The sequence below is a fragment of the Saccostrea cucullata genome, unplaced genomic scaffold, assembly GCF_032062105.1.
Source record: "Saccostrea cucullata isolate Sc308-1 unplaced genomic scaffold, CSIRO_AGI_Scuc_v1 ctg2440, whole genome shotgun sequence".
Classification (NCBI taxonomy): Eukaryota; Metazoa; Mollusca; class Bivalvia; order Ostreida; family Ostreidae; genus Saccostrea; species Saccostrea cuccullata.
Genome location: NW_026935901.1, coordinates 51628 through 70019, shown reverse-complemented (window position 1 = coordinate 70019; position 18392 = coordinate 51628). Strand labels below are relative to the sequence as shown.

Below are 18392 nucleotides of genomic sequence, written 5' to 3'. Positions count from 1 at the left end.
TTGGAAATGAAACCTGCTCCAAAAACTTTAACCTGTTCACTCAACCGGAAAATGTAGGTCAGATTCAGCATCCGAAGCAAGTCTAGTAGAATACATCATCCATGGAAGTTTGGTCATTATAGGGCTCAAAGTATCTTTGAAATGAAACCTTCACCAAAAACTTCAACCTGTTCACTCAACCGGCAAATGTAGGTCAGATTCAGCATCCGAAGCAAGGCTGGTAGTATGCATCTTAAGATGCATCATCCATGTAAGTTTGGTCATTATATGTCTCATAGTAACTTGGAAATGAAACCTGCACCAAAAACTTTAACCTGTGCACTCAACCGGAAAATGCAGGTCAGATTCAGCATCCGAAGCAAGTCTAGTAGAAAACATCCTAAGATGTATCATCCATGCAAGTTTGGTCATTATAGGGCTCAAAATATCTTCGAAATGAAAGCATCACCAAAAACTTAAACCTGTTCACTCAACCGGAAAATGTAGGTCAGATTCAGCATCCGAAGCAAATTTGATAGTATGCATCCTAAGATGTATCATCCATGTAAGTTTGGTCATAAATATGTCTCATAGTAACTTGGAAATGAAACCTGCACCAAAATCTTTATAAACCTGTTCACTCAACCGGAAAATGTAGGTCAGATTCAGCATCCGAAGCAAGTCTAGTAGAATACATCCTAAGATGTACCATCCATGCAAGTTTGGTCATTATAGGGCTCAAAGTATCTTCGAAATGAAACCTTCACCAAAAACTTTAACCTGTTCGCTCAACTGGAAAATGTAGGTCAGATTCAGCATCCGAAGCAAGTCTAGTAGAATACATCATCCATGGAAGTTTGGTCATTATAGGGCTCAAAGTATCTTTGAAATGAAACCTTCACCAAAAACGTCAACCTGTTCACTCAACCAGAAAATGTAGGTCATATTCAGCATCCGAAGCAAGGCTGGTAGTATGCATCTTAAGATGCATCATACATGTAAGTTTGGTCATTATATGTCTCATAGTAACTTGGAAATGAAACCTGCACCAAAAACTTTAACCTGTTCACTCAACCGGAAAATGCAGGTCAGATTCAGCATCCGAAGCAAGTCCGGTAGAATGCATCCTAAGATGTATCATCCATGTAAGTTTGGTCATTATATGTCTCATAGTAACTTGGAAATGAAACCTGCACCAAAAACTTAAACCTGTTCACTCAACCGGAATGTAGGTCAGATTCAGCATCCGAAGCAAGGTTGGTAGTATGCATCCTAAGATGTGTCATCCATGTAAGTTTGGTCAACATAGGGCTTATAGTTACTCGGAAATGAGACCTACACCCAAAACTGCACCAAAAATGCTAACCTGCACCAAAAACATTAACAAGGTCATTCCTTTGCTGAAATTGCAGCATCTGAAACTTTGACTGGTACAATGAAACACACTAGCAACATCTTCCATGCATGTCTAATCAATATAGGACATAGAAGTACTTAAAAAGAAAACTGCTCCAAAAAACTTAACCTTAACCCGGGACGCCGCCGCCGACACCGACACCGACGCCGACGCCGAGGGTATCACTAAGCTCCCCCAACTTCGTTGAGGTGAGCTAAAAACTATTTTGGCATATAGTTTACAGTCAAAGTCACAAGGTCATTGATCTTAATGTCATTTGAAAGAATTTATTAGTGGAGTATACGTGTACAAAAAATGAAGTTTGTATCTTTTATGGAAAGATCGAATTGAAGAGAGCTATTTTTAGCATATAGGCCAAGGTCACAAGGTCATTGAACTTGGTGCCTCTTGAAAGAACTTTATAAGTGAAGTACGCTTACCAAATATGAAGTCTCTGTCTGTTGAGATTAAAAAATTTTAAACGGCAAAGGTAAAAGTTGACAACATACAGATAAACAGACAAGACAAAAACAATATAAGCCTCGAACCCATCGATCTGGGCGCAAAATAAATTTTCGTTGGCATCAATTTTCGTGGATTTTATAAAACAGACGTTATCGAGGACACATAATTTCGTGGATAAAAGCATTGCCTGTACAAATGCATGATAAATTTCTTTTAAAAGACCGCGGAACATTAACTGGCAAATTCGAAATATACAGCTTACGTCATATCTATCTGTTACAATCAAAACATTCAGTGATAGACAGCGTAATGGGCGGGTACAATTCGACGCGAACGTTTGGAAAACATCGGATTGAAATTGCAGATCGAAATTCATTTTCAATCCACCTCAGCTACGCTACAAGTCGACGCGGACGTTTGGAAAACATCGGAATGAAATTGCAGATTGAAATTCATTTTCAATCCACCTCAACTACACTAGAAGCCACAGTGTCATTGATTTACCCAGAAGACAAATAATTTCAAATTTGGTACAGTTTGAATTTTTTGTCCAGTGTTTTGAAAAAAAAATATTGAGGGACAAATATTTAATTTCTGCTTGGTAAATATACGTATGGTTTAGGGGAGGGGGCTTAACAATTATAAGTAAAGTACGTTGTCAAACATTTTTCGGTGAGAATAAGTATAAAACTCATGCTCTCTTATAATCCAATAAATAAAATCTGTTGTCGTGTAAACATTACATGTAAGCCATGACCTGACTCGACAATTTTCACCCCCCCCCCCCAAGCTTAGAATCAATTATCTCCTGAAAAATAATATTTGTCTTCTCTCATCTTTCGCGTCCCTAAAATTATAAGCTAAAACTCATATTAATGTGACTTTGATCAATATGTTGTATTCGGGAGTTGAAATTAGTTGATTTTTTGGATCATGTATATATTCACATCTTATTTTTGAAAACAGTTCAGGTGGATTGAAAATGAATTTCGATCTGCAATTTCAATCTGATGTTTTCCAACTGTCCGCGTCGTATTGTACCCGCCCATTACGCTGTCTATCACTGAATGTATTGATTGTAACAGATAGATATGACGTAAGCTGTATATTTCCAATTTTGCCAGTTAATGTTCCGCGGTCTTAATTCAATGAACATTAAAATTCGTTGAACCCCAAAAACGAAATACTCGAAAATTGGTGCTCAACGAATATTGATGAAACCCCGACGTCAACTACTCTCAGGAGCTTTCGTTCAATGAACGATAACATTTGCGTGAAAATGCACTAGTAGGTTTCCAAACTGGTGGAATAAAATGAAAAGCGAGCAGATAATGACCGTGAAATATGAAGTTTTAATATTATCATGGCCGTGTTATGAATATTACCGGGGCATATAGTGTTTGTCATGTCCGTCTCCTGTTCTTCCGTCACACTTTGAGTTTAGCTCAGTTCATTGAAAGAGACTACATATTTTTGCAACTGGATCAACATTTTTGACCTTGACCTTTCCTTTGACCATGACCTCACTTTTCTTAAATTAGTATTTAGCTCAATTTTAAACATACCGTTCTAGATGGTGTTATCAAACTCCACACGTTGATGCATACTGATGAGAATGTTCAACTTCATCACCATTTTTGAGCTTGACCTTTCTTTTGACCTTGACCTTAAAATGTGCTTTGCTCAGTTTTAAATATACAATTCAAGATATCGTTATCAAACTTCGTGTGCTGATACATACTGAAGAGAGCTATTCAACTGCATCAACATTTTTATTTTAACCTCAGCCTTTTCCTTTGATCTTGACCATATTTTTCTTAAATTAGTTTTTAGCTCATTTTTAAAGAAACCATCAGAGATATTTTTTTTTATCAAACTTCCTTAGCTGAAGAGAGCTATTCAACTGCATCACATTTTTTTTCCTTTCCCTTTTTTACAAACCAAACCCCCCACGCCATAAAAACTATTTAAACTATTTAACTGCATCGATCAACATTTTTCCCTTATTTCTTTTTACATTGACCTCACTTTTGTGTTTAAAATAAACCATTCATAATATTTTCATTATTAAGTTTTATGCTATACATACTGATAGATTTTTCAACGCATCAACATTTTTTACCTTCATTTCGTTGACTTCATTTAAAGAAATAAGGTGCCAAACTTCATATCTTTCTTTTACTGATACATACGAGAGCATTCATCTGTAATTCTTATCATTTTTAAGATATTCTATCAAATTTCATACACAAATTTTTACATTTCCAATGTTTTGTCGAGAAAAATTTCCCAAAATTATATGTAATTGTTTTCCCAGGGTTTGGGGGTTCCCAAAAAAACCACGTGCAGGGGGGGACAACACCTGAAAAGGGGCAGAGCCCGTGGATTGGAAGAATAAAAGCATGTAAAAAAGGAATAATGTAATTTTTATTTTATGACAAATATAAGGGATTGGTTGTAAAACAAAAATTTTTATGAAAAAACGCCTTCGGGTTTATGCAAATTATCACACAAGCCAACCCATTGATCACTTCATGAATTAAAAAAAACAGATTCCTTAAATAAAAATTTTCCCTTTTTGGTTTCAGTTTACCAAAAGGGAAAGGATATGGAAAAACAAAGTAATAAATCTAACGTCCATTAAAAAATATAAAAAAAAGCAGAGCAAACACGGCCCCCGAAACATCAGAGGGGGGATCAGGTGCCATGGAGGAGAACATCCCCGCCCCGGCACACCCGCCGGTTGTTGTCATAATCAGGATATAAGGGAAAAAAACCGCGGTCAAATCAGTGTATAAATAACGGAAAACAATTGGTATAAAAACCCATCAGCTTTATTCAATAATATTGTATTTGCTGACAAGGTCATTGTATCCCCATAAATTTTAAAAGATGACTTCAAACGAGACAGCTGATATTCTTGTTTCATCAACTTGCTTGTCAATAATTTACCTCGTTTAAGAAATTGTTCATACGTAGAGCATGCTCTTGCATATCGAATCATTCATATCCTTTGGAAATTTAAATTTATATTTAGAACGGGGCGTGTTACTCTTTTCATTTGAACAATCTTAAATCCCGTTCATCAAATTGCAAGAATGCATTGCTGCAAATGATAACTATTCACTGTCTTCCTATTAGCCCAGTTCTTGAGCAGACATCAGAAATGTAAAATGTTTAAACGAGGAAACATGTCAGACTGCAGACAATGGACATTCTGCAACAGAAAATGTACCTTGAGTCTTTTATCAAGTGAGATAAAAACAAGTAGATAACAAGAGGCCCAGGAGCCACATCGCTCACCTGAGCAAATCAGATCAGAGCTGATGTGTTTACTGAAGGGGGGGGGGGGTTGAATTTTTATACTACTTGAGAATGCCATCATATTAATACAGCATATGACTCTGAAGATTTCTTTAAAAATTTGTTTTTCCTAAATATTACTTTGTAATAATTAAAATTTATTTCCAAATTGTCTCCATCCCTACCCCGATGGCCCATGATTTGGAACCAATTTAAATCCTCAATACATGAGGATATGCTTACATGCCAATATGACTAAAACATAGCTTTTCTGTTCTTGGGATTTCCCCTATATTTTACTATGTAAATATTTGATCCACCATTGTGGCCCCATCCTACTCTTGGGGGTTATGATCTGAACAAATTTTAAACTCTTACACTTCCTGAAAATGCTTCCATATAAATACTAGTCTATACTCATGGCTTTGCTATTGTTAAATTAAGAACTTCAAGATTTTTAATTTGTTTTTTTAATTTAAAATTTGAATTCCCTACTGTGTGGCCCCACCCTATCCCTGGGGGTTATGATTTGAACAAACCTGAATCAACACTACCAGAGGATTATTCCATATATATATATATAACTAATCATGGCTTTGAAATACTTGTGAGGATTTCAAAAGTCGTTTCCTATATATTCCCATGTAAAACTTTGATGGCCATTGTGGCCCAACCCTAACCCCAAAGGTCATGATTTGAACAAACTTGACTACCTGAGGATGCTTCAACATGAGTTTCATCTTTCCTGGCCAAGTACTTCTTCATCAGATTTCAAAATATTTTTACTATATATTTCTATGTAAAACTTTGATCAGCCATTGTGGACCCATCCTACCCCCAGGGTTCATGATTTTAACAAACTTGAATCTAAACTTCCTGAGGAGGCTTCCAAATGAGTTTCATCTTTCCCGGCCTGGTGGTTCTTGAGAAGATTTTTTTTTAAATGCCATTTATTTTTTCATTATTTCATAATTATCTCCCGTTGGAAGAGGGTGTGGTTCATTTGAACAAACTTGAATCCCTTTCACCTAAGAATTCTTTGTGGCAAGTTTAGTTGAAATTGGCCCAGTGGTTCTGAAGATGAAAATGTGAAAAGTTGACAAATTTTGATAAAAAATGCTCATTTGAGCCTTCGGCTCAGTTGAGCTTAAAACTAAGCAAAACAAAAGAGATGGTTAAACACTTTTAAAGATACTTTTATACATGTATTTATTAAATACTATTAGATAATAAATGCATTTAAAAAATTATAGACTGTTCAATGTTCGTGAAAAAAGTTATATACTGTTAAATTCAGCTGTTCAGGATAAAGTAATAAAATGTTACATGTAAGACTGTTCAATTTTCAAGAAAAAGTTGTAAATTGCTTAGACAGTTCAATATTCATGAAAAAGTTGTAAACTGTTAAGACTGCATGTTCATGAACATTTACAAGTTATTAACTGTTAAGACTGTTCAATATTCATGAAAGATTTTTAAACTGATTCTGTGCATTTTTAACATGTGTGCTTTTTCATAGATTGTTTATGCATAACCTTGTTGCATTTGCCACATTTTACCCATGTAAGTCCTCTATGGATCTCAATATGAGCCCTAAGATTTGATTTACTTGAGAAAGATTTGTTACAAATGTCACATTTAGGTCGAGCATCAGGATTAGTTTTATAGTGGTGCATTAATTTGTGCCCTCTATAAACCGATCTCTCATAAAAGCCTTTGCCGCAAATTTCACAAATAAATTTATGGGGCATGTCTGCAATGCTTGACCTAGCTTTCAAGCTCAAATTGCCACGTACTTTGTGCATCATCAGATGATGTCGTAAAGAATGCTTAAATGTAAAAAGTTTCCCACAAATTTCGCATTGACTTCTGCTCGAGGAATCATGAGTTTGCATGTGAAAATTTTTGGACATACGCCGAGTAAATCTCCTCCCACAAATCTCACAGAGAAATGGTTTTTCTCCAGTATGTAATCTTTTATGATCTCTGAGCAAACCCTTGGATCTTAATATCTTCCCACATATATTACAAGGAAACTTTGCAGGTTCATGTCTCTGCATATGCTTTTTAAGAAGATTTCTCCTTTTGAAAGTTTTTGTACATTTATCACAGGCAAATGATTCTGTTTCTGTGTGACTTAGCTTGTGTTCCCGAAGTGAAGAGGAGCAGACATAGGCCTTGTTACACAAATCACATTTGAAAGCTTTAACTGTCCCATGTGACAGTTTCAGGTGCCTATCATATGAAGATTTTTGCTTGTAGGACCTCCCACAAGCCAAACAATCATAAGTTATGGATTTCTTATTTCCCAGACCTGCATGTTCTGCATCCACTACCCTTTCACTTCCTTGTTTCTCTTGCTCCATCACGGTTGCTGCATTCTCTTTTGGCTTGTTTCCTGACTTATGACACTGATTGCATAGTAACTCTTCTGGGAGTGGTACCTCTTCACGAGTTTCTTTCCCAACTTGTTTCCCACAAGAAACACAACGATACCACACATATGCACAATTGCTTTTCTGTTTGTGCTGCGCTAGAATTTCCAGATTTGAAAATATTCTCTCACATGCTTCACATTTTGGTATTTTGGTTCGAATGACTCGAAGAGTTTGCACAGAATTTCCATCACTCTCATAGGTTGGTAAATTAACCTCCTCCATTCCAGCTTTTGGTTTGTCACAAACAATACCATGAACACACCTCAGATGAACTAACCCGCCACTTTTACAAAGGAAATTCATTCCACAATAACCACACTTTATGGTTTCACGTTGGATTCCCTTGTGTTGTAAAACATGGGTCTGTAAACCAATTAAATTCCTAAAACCCTCGTCACAGATTCCACACTTGAAAAACTTGAAGTCCATCTCCATCATTTTTTCAATGTTACTTCGGTTTCTACTAGTCTGGTAATGTACTCCTCTCCTTTTATTCATTCTTTTCTTCAGTTTCCTTTTCTGTTTTTTCTGTGGGCCTTGCTAAAAGAAGAAAATAATAACAATTTATTCCACTGTCTTGAAAAAAAATGGTACAAAAACTGTAAATCAACTTTTATTTTAAATGACTGTAAAGCAATTAAGTGCCTAAAGAAGGTAAACTCGTTCGCAATTACTTTATTTCATTATTTACTGGGGGTGAACTATTTTGTGACAATAAATTTTTGCAATCAAGCCTTTTTGGATCTGTTTCTAATGGACATAGAAACTTTAGAGACCTGTTTGCTGCAAGATATCTTTAGAGATGACAAGGCTCCCACAAAAATTTGTCACATGCAAATTTTTTCTTTGTTACTACAACAATGTAAATCAAGAGGCCCAGGGGCCACATTGATCATCTGAGCAACTGGCTAGGTAAAAGCAGAAATGAGTTCAGTATTGAAAAGTTTAAATATAATATTATAAAAGTGGGTTTTATGCTTCCTTACTTTGCCTTTATTGTAGTGAAATGGGGGCTGTGGCCACATTTCCTGTTTTTATACACACTTACATACTAAAACTCTTCAATAAACAAAGAAATTTACAAATTTAAAAAAAATGCATGATGAAATTCTTTGTTTTTTACGTATATCATGCAATTTTCATTCTTCTTAAAAAAAAAATGAAAAGAAAATTGGCGATAGCCTTTATTGCAGTGAAAAGGGGGCATTGTTGCAACCACTATTGAAATATGGCCTTATCTAGTTCATAGCCACTATTGAAATACGACCACTATTGAAAAAATTATATCAATAGTGGTTGAGGGTGCATATCAATAGCAAACATAGTTCGTAACCACGATTGATAAAAATTTATATAATTCATTTAGAACATGTTGAAATATTGAAATAATTATATCAATAGAGGTTGAGGGTGCATGTTTTATGCTTATTGAAAAATTATATCAGATTGAAATTTTGTTAACTTTGCCTTTAAATTGTAGTGAAATGGGGGCAACTATTCAAATAATGTTCACTTTTGAAATACAAAAATCAATCTACCAATGTCGATTGATTGTTTTTTACATCATTGGCCATTTTCGACTTATGTGGAGCAATGTGAAGGACTTGTTTGACCTTTACATCATTGGCCATTTTCGACTTATGGTCACATATACACTTTAAAGTCGTGTTTTCTTTACCATGCCACACACTTACATAAAATAATTATTTAAATCACTTTAAACAGCTAAAACTCTTCAATAAACAAAGAAATTTACAAATAAAAAAATAATGCATTATTGAAATATTCTTTGTTTTTTTACATATATCATGCAATTTTCATTCTTCTATAAATAAGAAAAATGAAAAGATAAAATGCAACTTCACCAAACATTGATATAATTATTTCAATAGCGATAGCCTTTATTGCAGTGAAAAGGGGGCATGTCAAAACACAAAAATAGGTCGCAATGGGTTAACATAACACCAACAAACGATTGCAATACTGTATTAGTTTCTAAAAAATAAATAATTCCTATATTATGAAATATTTTTCTCGCCATGCTTTGACGTTGTTTTACGTGGAAAATAAGGGGGGGGGGGGGGGGGGGTAAAGGCAACAATATAAATTGCGATTTTTACTAATGATATATAGAAAATAAAATATTTCAGGGTTCAATTTTAAATGATTTAAAGACTTATTTTATTTTTTTAGAACTGAAGATAATCCATGCATATTTAAGTCCGCACTTTAACACTTCAACATGTTCAAAGAGAGAGACTAAAATCGTTACTTTTAGTTGCATCGTTTATTTTTTAAACTCACAAATTGAAATTAAACAGGATAAAATTAATGAATCTGTAACAAGAAATTGATCCCTCAAAATTAATTAGGTTCCAAAGTTGTTTACTAATTTAAATATTTTTAAAAAATTAATAGAAATGCCAGCTTTCAGTACATAGTCCATAGAGCTACCATGTAAGCAAGATCAGCGAAACAGTTAAGCGCAATTTGATGTCATTTTAATTGTGACGTTATAATGTTCAATTGTGACGGCAGTCAAGGGTAATTGTGAAGTGCCTGAGTCGATGCTGCGTTAAAACGTATGCGCAGATTAAGTAGATCGGGCCTCGTTAAATCTAGCTAAGGATGCTTCTACACAAGTTTCATCTTTTCTGGCCCAGTCAATCTTGAGAAGATTTTTAAAGATTTTTCCTATGTATTCCTATGTTAAACTTCTATACCCCATTGTGGCCCACCCTACCCCCAGGGGCCATGATTTAAACCAAATTGAATTTTCATTTCTAAAGGATGCTTCTATACAAATTTCATCTTTCCTGGCCCAGTTGTTCTGGAGAAGAAGATTTTTAAAGATTTTTCCTATGTATTCCTACTTTAAACTTTGATACCCAATTGTGGCTAAACCTACCCTCGAGATCATGAATTCAACAAATTTAATCTTCCCTTTTAGACGGTGTTTCTGTATGAGATTCATCTTTCTTGACCAGTGAATCTTGAGATGATTTTTCCTATGTATTCCTATGTTAAACTTTGATACCCAAATGTAGCCCCACCCTACCCCCGGGTCATGATTTGAACAAACTTGAATTTCCTTACCAAAGCATGCTTCTACAAAAGTTTCATCTTTTATCTTGGTCCAGTGAATCTTAAGAAGATTTTTCCTTTGTATTCCAATGTTAAATTTTGATACCCCACTGTGGGACCACACTACCCTGGGGGTCATGATTTGTACAAACTTGAATTTACACTACCTGAGGATGATTCCACATTTTTCCTGGCCCAGTGGTTCTTGAGAAGAAGATTGTTTAATGATGCCAATAACTTTCACTAATTCATGATTATCTCCCCTTGGAAAAGGACGTGGCCCTTGGTTTGAACAAACTTGAATGCCCTTCATCTAAGGATACTTTATGGCAAGTTCGGTTGAAATAAGCCGAGTAGTTCTTGTCAGTGAGGAGAAGATGCAAATATGAAAAGTTTGCGACAACGATGATGACAACAACAATGACAGACAACAGAATTTTGATCAGAATGGCTGACATGAGCTCAAAATTCAACCATTTCGCAATCATTCTTACTAATATAAATCTAGTCATTTTTTATGCTTGTTAATCGTTGAACATGTTGAATGAAAAATAAAAATCTGTGTGGTTTAACTTATTCATAAGGTATTCAATATATATAGATAATCAGGAAAATAATGGGATTTTGAATGATTTTAGATAATTCTAAACTAGTAGTTAAAAAGGCATAGCTAAATAATGATAATTAAAAGTGAAATAAACCCAATTCACAAGACTGATAACATGTAAGGAGACAGTCATTTTGAGTTATCTGCCCTTGACAAAAATAAGAAAAGATTTGATATCTCAAAATTTCTGCAGTTACTGTAAATAATTTATTTTTTATTTCATATTCAGGGGTGTGCAATTAGAAAAATCAATTACTAGCCCACGGGCTAGTGGCAGCTATAAAGTTACTAGCCCCAAGTGAAAAGTTACTAGCCCAAATATAGGTGCAAAAATTAAAATTAAAAAAAAATATTTGTTGAAAAGAAATTAATTATTGAAAAAGTCAGGGTACTGAGGTCATTCTTTTTAAAATTAAAATTTGATTCTCACTATGAAATTAAATCATGTATAAATTATAATGAAAGAATTAAGATAAGAGTAATTGCACAAGCTCATTTAGAATGGAATTTAATTCATTTTGTTTTCATCTTAAATCATTAAATACACTATAAAATTAATATATTTTATGTGAGTCATAAAACACTTATCTTTCTGTTGATTGAGTGATCGTGCATAATTTATGAGATATCTGCATGTATTTACCATAAACGAAAGAATAGCGGAAATTCGGATTAGGAAAAAACGATCATTTACGAAGTAAACAAGTCAGGCAGTGCTGCAAAACAGATAAGATTATGGAGATTTATTGAGAGTAGGAGCATGTTGTTAGAAAAATTTTCACTGGTTAGGAATTTGATGGCAGAAACGAGTGAAAATACAGGTTGTGCTTTTCATGTATTGCGTGTGTAGTTATAATTTTGACTAGCCCGACGGGCTACCTCCATGCAGAAAATCACTAGCCCGACCCCAAAAAGTGGTAGCCCCGGGAGTCGGGCGATGCTAATTGCAACCACATATATTTTAATAAGGAGGGAGTTTACGCATATTTTCACCAAGAGATTTGTTTGAAATTCAAATTACTTTTTAAAATATCTGATAAAAACATGTGCTGCCCATAGACTTCAATGTAATATTTAAGTTGTAATTATTCAGACAATAATGAAAATTTTGTAAATTTCTTTGGTGGAGTGTTTTTATTTGGCCTAAAATAAAAAATTGTTTGTTTGCAGTTGCCTACCCATTCACTGAAAATACACCCGACCCTACTTTCTTCGCCATTTTGTAATATTTCCCCCCCAATTTTTCAGGATATTGAAATTGTTTTTTTTTTCTTGAATAAATTTTTGTCCATATCAATTAGTAGTTTATACCAAGAGTGGAGCTTATTAAAAAAAATATATTTTATGTTTATCTAACAAAAATTTGAAAACAATTTTTCTTTCCAAAAAAAAAAAAAAAAATAAAATGCCTACCAACCTACCCAGTCTAAGATTATAGGTCGGCAACTGCAAACAAAGAATTTGTTAAACTTGGCCTTTGAAACCATCTTCAAAATGCTACATCAGGCTTGATTAAAAATATCGGAGCATTCATTCATTAAGTACAAACATTATACATTGAATACCTTAACTCATGATCATATTAACTTTGTTATTTTCAGGAACTTTAATAAAAGTTTGCTTGTATCATTTCGTCTTTGAATTAACTCTGAGTCATCCTAGATATATTAAATTTAAGCATTCCAAATTTTGTGGAAAATACATATCATTATGAGGCCCAAACAATTCAGGGAACTTTGGCCCAGATTAAAACAAGATACGTTTGTAAATCCTTTATGCCCCCCCCCCCCTCCCCACAAAATTGGGATTTTTTTTAAGTTCAAGGGGAGTAATTCTATCCAAATACGGAATTTTTTTAAGTCCAAGAGGTCGCCCGCATGGTGAAGTGGTGAGAGGGTCTGCTCTAAAGTTGGAGTTGATCTTTACGTCACGGGTTCGAAACCCACTGTGGGAAATGGAAACAGGTACTTCAGATGAGACCATATAAACCGAGGTCCCATGTCACAGTAGGTGCTGTCAAAAAAGATCCTCCCTGCTCAATGCCTCTGAATGCTGAGTATAGGATAAATTTTTCAGCTCTCCACCGGCAAGTGGTGGCGTCTCCATGTGAGTGAAAAATTCTCTCGAGTGATGTTAAACACTATGCAATCAACGAGTCAAAGTGCAAGGGGCATAATTCTGTCCAAAATTGTTCGATAATACCCAGAACAGAACTTGACCTAGTCTTGTTATAAATCAGTATATACCAGTCTGGGAAACACTCGAGCTAGTGTAAGTAACAGTTATCTCCTCCTAGCTACCATTGTGAAAATAAATCTTATTATGCTTAATTAAATCTGCATCTAGCTCACAGCAGGGTGACACTCACTGCAATTAAAACAGAAGTTTGAAACCAACATTTTTTATAATAAAAGCATTTGTTTGGTTTAATTTTAGATTTTCACAACATTATTACAGTTTTCCTTTATATTACAATTTTTCATAATTAATATAGTTATATTTATATGAAAATTTGTAATATAAAATCTTATGCATGTATTATGGAAAACTGTAATTTTACAGTTTTTTTCAAACTGTACTGGACTGTTGGGGGCCATTATTAAATTTCAGCATTTTATGACCATTTAAAGCACATAAAGTACACGTAAACCATATTTCTTATATACTGAAAAAATTTAAATTTTCAGTCTCTATGAAGGGGAAAAAAAACATTTGAGGTTTTCATTATTTTAAGGGGAATTTTTTTACTCATCAAAAGGGGAAAATTTGATTTTCAGGGGAAATTCTATCTAGGTAAAAAAACACCAATATATCGGTAGTACCGTAAATATGCCCTTAGATTAATTAATCCCTGAAATGGAAAAATACCTGTAAATGCAAAAATTTATAGCTGAAACTGTGTCCATGTCCCATTAACATTAATACTTGCCATGCTTACCGTGCTTACACTCTCCACTACAGGTTTTTCTTTAACTCTTTGTTTTTCTCTTACACGAGCTGAGGTACGATGTCCACTGACAACTACTGGGTCAGGACTTTCTTCTGTCTTCACTTGAACTTCCAATTCCAGTGGTGGATCAGAGTTCTGGTCTGTTTGTAAATCCAAGTTGGGAACTGCTGAAGGGTGTTCTTCCATCTTTATTTCAACATTTTCCAGTTCCGGTGGTGGATCAAAATTCTGGTCTGGTTGTAAATCCAGGTTAAGAATTGGACCAAGGCTTTCTTCCACTTTCACCTCAACATTTTCTGATTCTGAGGGTGGATGAAACCCCTGGATTTTTTGTAGTTCCATGTTATGAACTGGATGAAATCTGACAGTAAATTTTTGTTCTGTAACCTCTTCTGGTCCCCCTCTATTTGAAGTGTTGATGGACGATGTTTTGTTATGTTCAACCTGATTATTCGGAATACTGGAATTGTTCATGTAAATTTTGTTCATGTTGTTCATAACATTTGGTTTGGAGACAGTAAACTCAGAACTGGGGTGAAAAGACATGGTAGGTGGTACAATAGCAGCATTACGGTTGAGATTTAGATTGAACGAGATGGTAATTTTGTTTCCATCATCTGTTCTGGAATTTTCATCATTTTTTTCATTGTTTGATGATGAACATGAAGGAAGCACTGTATCCTTTGGAACCTGAGCCACAGATAATTTTTTAACATGGTAAGTTGCTGTAGGAAACTTAAGCTGCGCAAGGCTGGTTCTGCTTTCACCCACATTAGACGGACTAGATTGGTGATTTTTAAAGTTGTTCATGTTCACACTTTTAATGTTCAAACTAGAGTTAGACAACACATACATTCCAAGTTTGGTCAATGTGAAATTTGACTGGGAGGCCTGCTGGGTCCTGAGGTTGTTCATGTTCACACAAGCCTGAGTGTTCTGCTTGGTTAGAGGAGTTTCCTTTTTCCCACTTGCTGTAGCCATTAGAAGTGGAATCTTACGGTTTTCCGTGGTTTTTAGAGAATCAGATTGTTTTGCCACAGGTATTCCTGGAATCCTAAGTTGGCCATTATTCCCAGTACAAATAATGGCCTCTGAATTATTGAGCATCATACGGTGTCTACTTGATTGTAATTGACTTTGGTTTGAGTTTGAACTCTGGTTTTTAGGAGTTGTACAAGCAGTTCCATCAGATATCAAAGTTTTGCGTGCAGTAAAAATTGGGTTTTGCTGGGTTATTGGAACATGTTTTTGGTGGACATCATTCAAGATTCTGCTGACAATTGCAGCAGGCAATTTGTTCTCAATGGTGGGTGACAAATCTGTAGATTCAACTAGCGTGTCCTTGTCTATTTCACCACTACTGTCCATTTTTTAAAAAAATTATTTAATTCGACCAAATAAGAATAATTATGGCCTTTAAGGATATGGTTTCACTATTGAACAATGAAAGACAGTTGTCAAGTTGTAATCCAACAATTCTACATGTTGGAAACTGTGTACCATTGCCAATAATGCATTAAGGTGAACATGCATTTGGTTTCATGAATTGGACAGAATACGGTTGGTGCAGAATTGGTCTCTATATCATATTTGGGTGAGCTCCAAATCTAAGAATAGAAAAAATATTTTGGTAAAATTCCTAAATATACATGATGTTAGATTAGTTATATAATCAGAGAAGTTGAAATTCAAATGTGGTAAATGAAGAACATCTTGTGAAGGAATTCAATGTTCTTAAAAAGTCATTGTGAATAGCATTATCAGTTTTAGTGATGGCAAATTTTCTACACATTCCTAGAACTTTTACATGTGTACACTGTACAACTTGGCATCTACAAGAGTACACTGTACAAGTGTAAACTTGTAGCATATATTTATTCATTTTGATTTAGTAGCTAAATAAATCTACTTCATCACTGTTCATGTAAGTAAATAAATCCATTTTATGCCCTGTTCACAAGGAGAGTTTAAGGGGATTGACCTACGTGCGAAAAGTCTTTGTGTGAAATTTTCAAAACTTTGATATTATCTTTCCTGACCACTTGCTCTTGATTTTTAGGTATTAAAAACGATACCTTTATACAGGAGCACATGCAAAAAAAGTGTGAAATGATAAAAATAGATTGTTTTCAGAAATTACTTTCTACTCCAAATATGCACTATAAAAAGAACCAAAAATGTCAAATCACATTTGAAATCAACAGTTATTTAAATTATATGACTTGTATCTTTAAAAATGAAATCAAATTCATTGCAATTCATCTGTCGCATGAAAAATTATAAAGGAGCACAAAGTAAGAATCACCCCATTTTTATAACCCCCGCTTGAAAAGCAAGGGGGTATATAGTAATCATTAATTCCGTCTGTCCGTCTGTCGCTTACGCTTTGGGGTAACTCCTTCCTCATACCACTGAATGAAATTTGATGAAACCTTCACAGAATCTTTATTACATATTGCCATTGTGCACCTCCTATTTTACTTTTTGATCCGACACATATTTTGGGTTTCCCGGCCACAGGAAAACATGGACTTTTTCACCAGTTATATCCATATGGGAGGCGGGGGGTATCATTTAGTGAGCTCATTGCTCACAGTACCTCTAGTTCTTGTTGTATTCTTTACAATTCCAACATGCATAACATGCAATATCTTAAAAAGTCTTTGTGTGAAAATGGTCTAATTCATATTTTTTGAAAGAAATGATTCATCTCTTTATTTTAAAGAAGAAAAAAGTATACCTTTATGATGAAATAAATGAGAAAATATGACGTTTCTTCTAATTTGTATTCTTGTGTCATAAATATTGACCTTTCTGCACTTAAAAGTTAAGTTAGCACTGACAAACATCTGAATATAAAACTCTTTTGTGAAAAACGAGTATTTTGTTTCGATTAGAAATGATTTAAACAGATGAATTCTTTTTCATTCTAATCATTCTGTCCCCCCTCCCTTTCCCCGTCAACACCTAGTTAGAATGATCAAACTGTGTCTCGGTACAAGCCCTCACCACAGTTAGACTACGTCCCATACGCTTGCAATGTAGCGATTTTGAAGAATATAAATGGAATTGCACTGGAAATAACTAACAAATTAATCAAAACAAACCTTTTTGAGATTGCTTATGCATTTTATCCCAGAAAATAATCCATAGAAAGACCAAAATCCAATTAATTTTTCTCAAAGTTTTTCTCTCACTTCACATTTACCTGCCATGTTTACATTTGGATGTCTCTAGATTGTTCGTAGTAAATACACTGAGTTATAGTAAAAAGGAGTTATCACCCATGTTTCTTTTGCTATATTACGAATACATGAAACGAATTCTATCGTTAAACTGGGTCCGTAGGAAAATATCATTTTAACGATGGAACGTTCTATCTAGTCAACAACCAACATATATTAGAACCTAGGAATGACTTTATACGATGAAATCTACATGTACTATAAATCAATAAGCAAATAAAGTATATACATTTCTTAATTTTTTCTTAGTTTTATCCAGAAAAAACAATTAATAATGATAAACATTAAATTAAACATATTTGAAATTCCCTGATTTAAGTCGCATTAGTTTACTTTGTGTTAATTTCCTGCGAATCGAACTTGTTGTGTGAACAGGGCATAAGTAATTCAAGCTAATGCTATATAGCGATTGAAGCTTATCATTATTGCACCAGACCTGTATTTAGACGATTGTGGTCACATGTTTAACCAAAGACATGATTGACCCTGATGACAAAAAAAAATATATTGAGATTAATCTGTTAATTAGATAGTTTACCCTCTGTTACTACATACCAAATTAAAAATAATTAAGGAAAGATGTACTGTACTGATGTTGGCGCTGAATTAACTAAGCTATTGTTAACTAATTAGTATAATCAGTGAATCAACAGACAAATTAGTCCATTCGACGATTCGTCTCATTGTATTATTAGAATATCGAACCCGATGATAAAATTTATTTATTTATTTTTTTAAATACTTAAAGCTATTATCTAAAACGTTGCTAGGCCATAGATTTCACCAGTTTTAAATCACTAAATTAAATAATTCGCGTCGGCTAAAATAAAAAGATTTCTAGAAATAAAAATAAAGCAATTTTTTTGAAAATATCTGAAGGATCCAGATGGGGGGGGGGGGGTGAAAACGTTACGGGGGTTAAAAC

General features: G+C 34.3%; 1 protein-coding gene across 1 annotated transcript; it reads right to left on the bottom strand.

Annotated features, from left to right (window-relative positions):
* Positions 1-6370: 6370 nt before the first annotated feature.
* On the bottom strand, positions 6371-18124 carry LOC134244146 (zinc finger protein 761-like). Its single transcript, XM_062726417.1, has 3 exons — positions 18023-18124; positions 14211-15829; positions 6371-8121 (listed from the first exon to the last, which is right to left on the bottom strand). Exons 2-3 carry the CDS (start codon positions 15588-15590, stop codon positions 6640-6642), a joined length of 2862 nt encoding a protein of 953 aa, XP_062582401.1. The 5' UTR covers positions 15591-15829; positions 18023-18124; the 3' UTR covers positions 6371-6639.
* Positions 18125-18392: the final 268 nt, after the last annotated feature.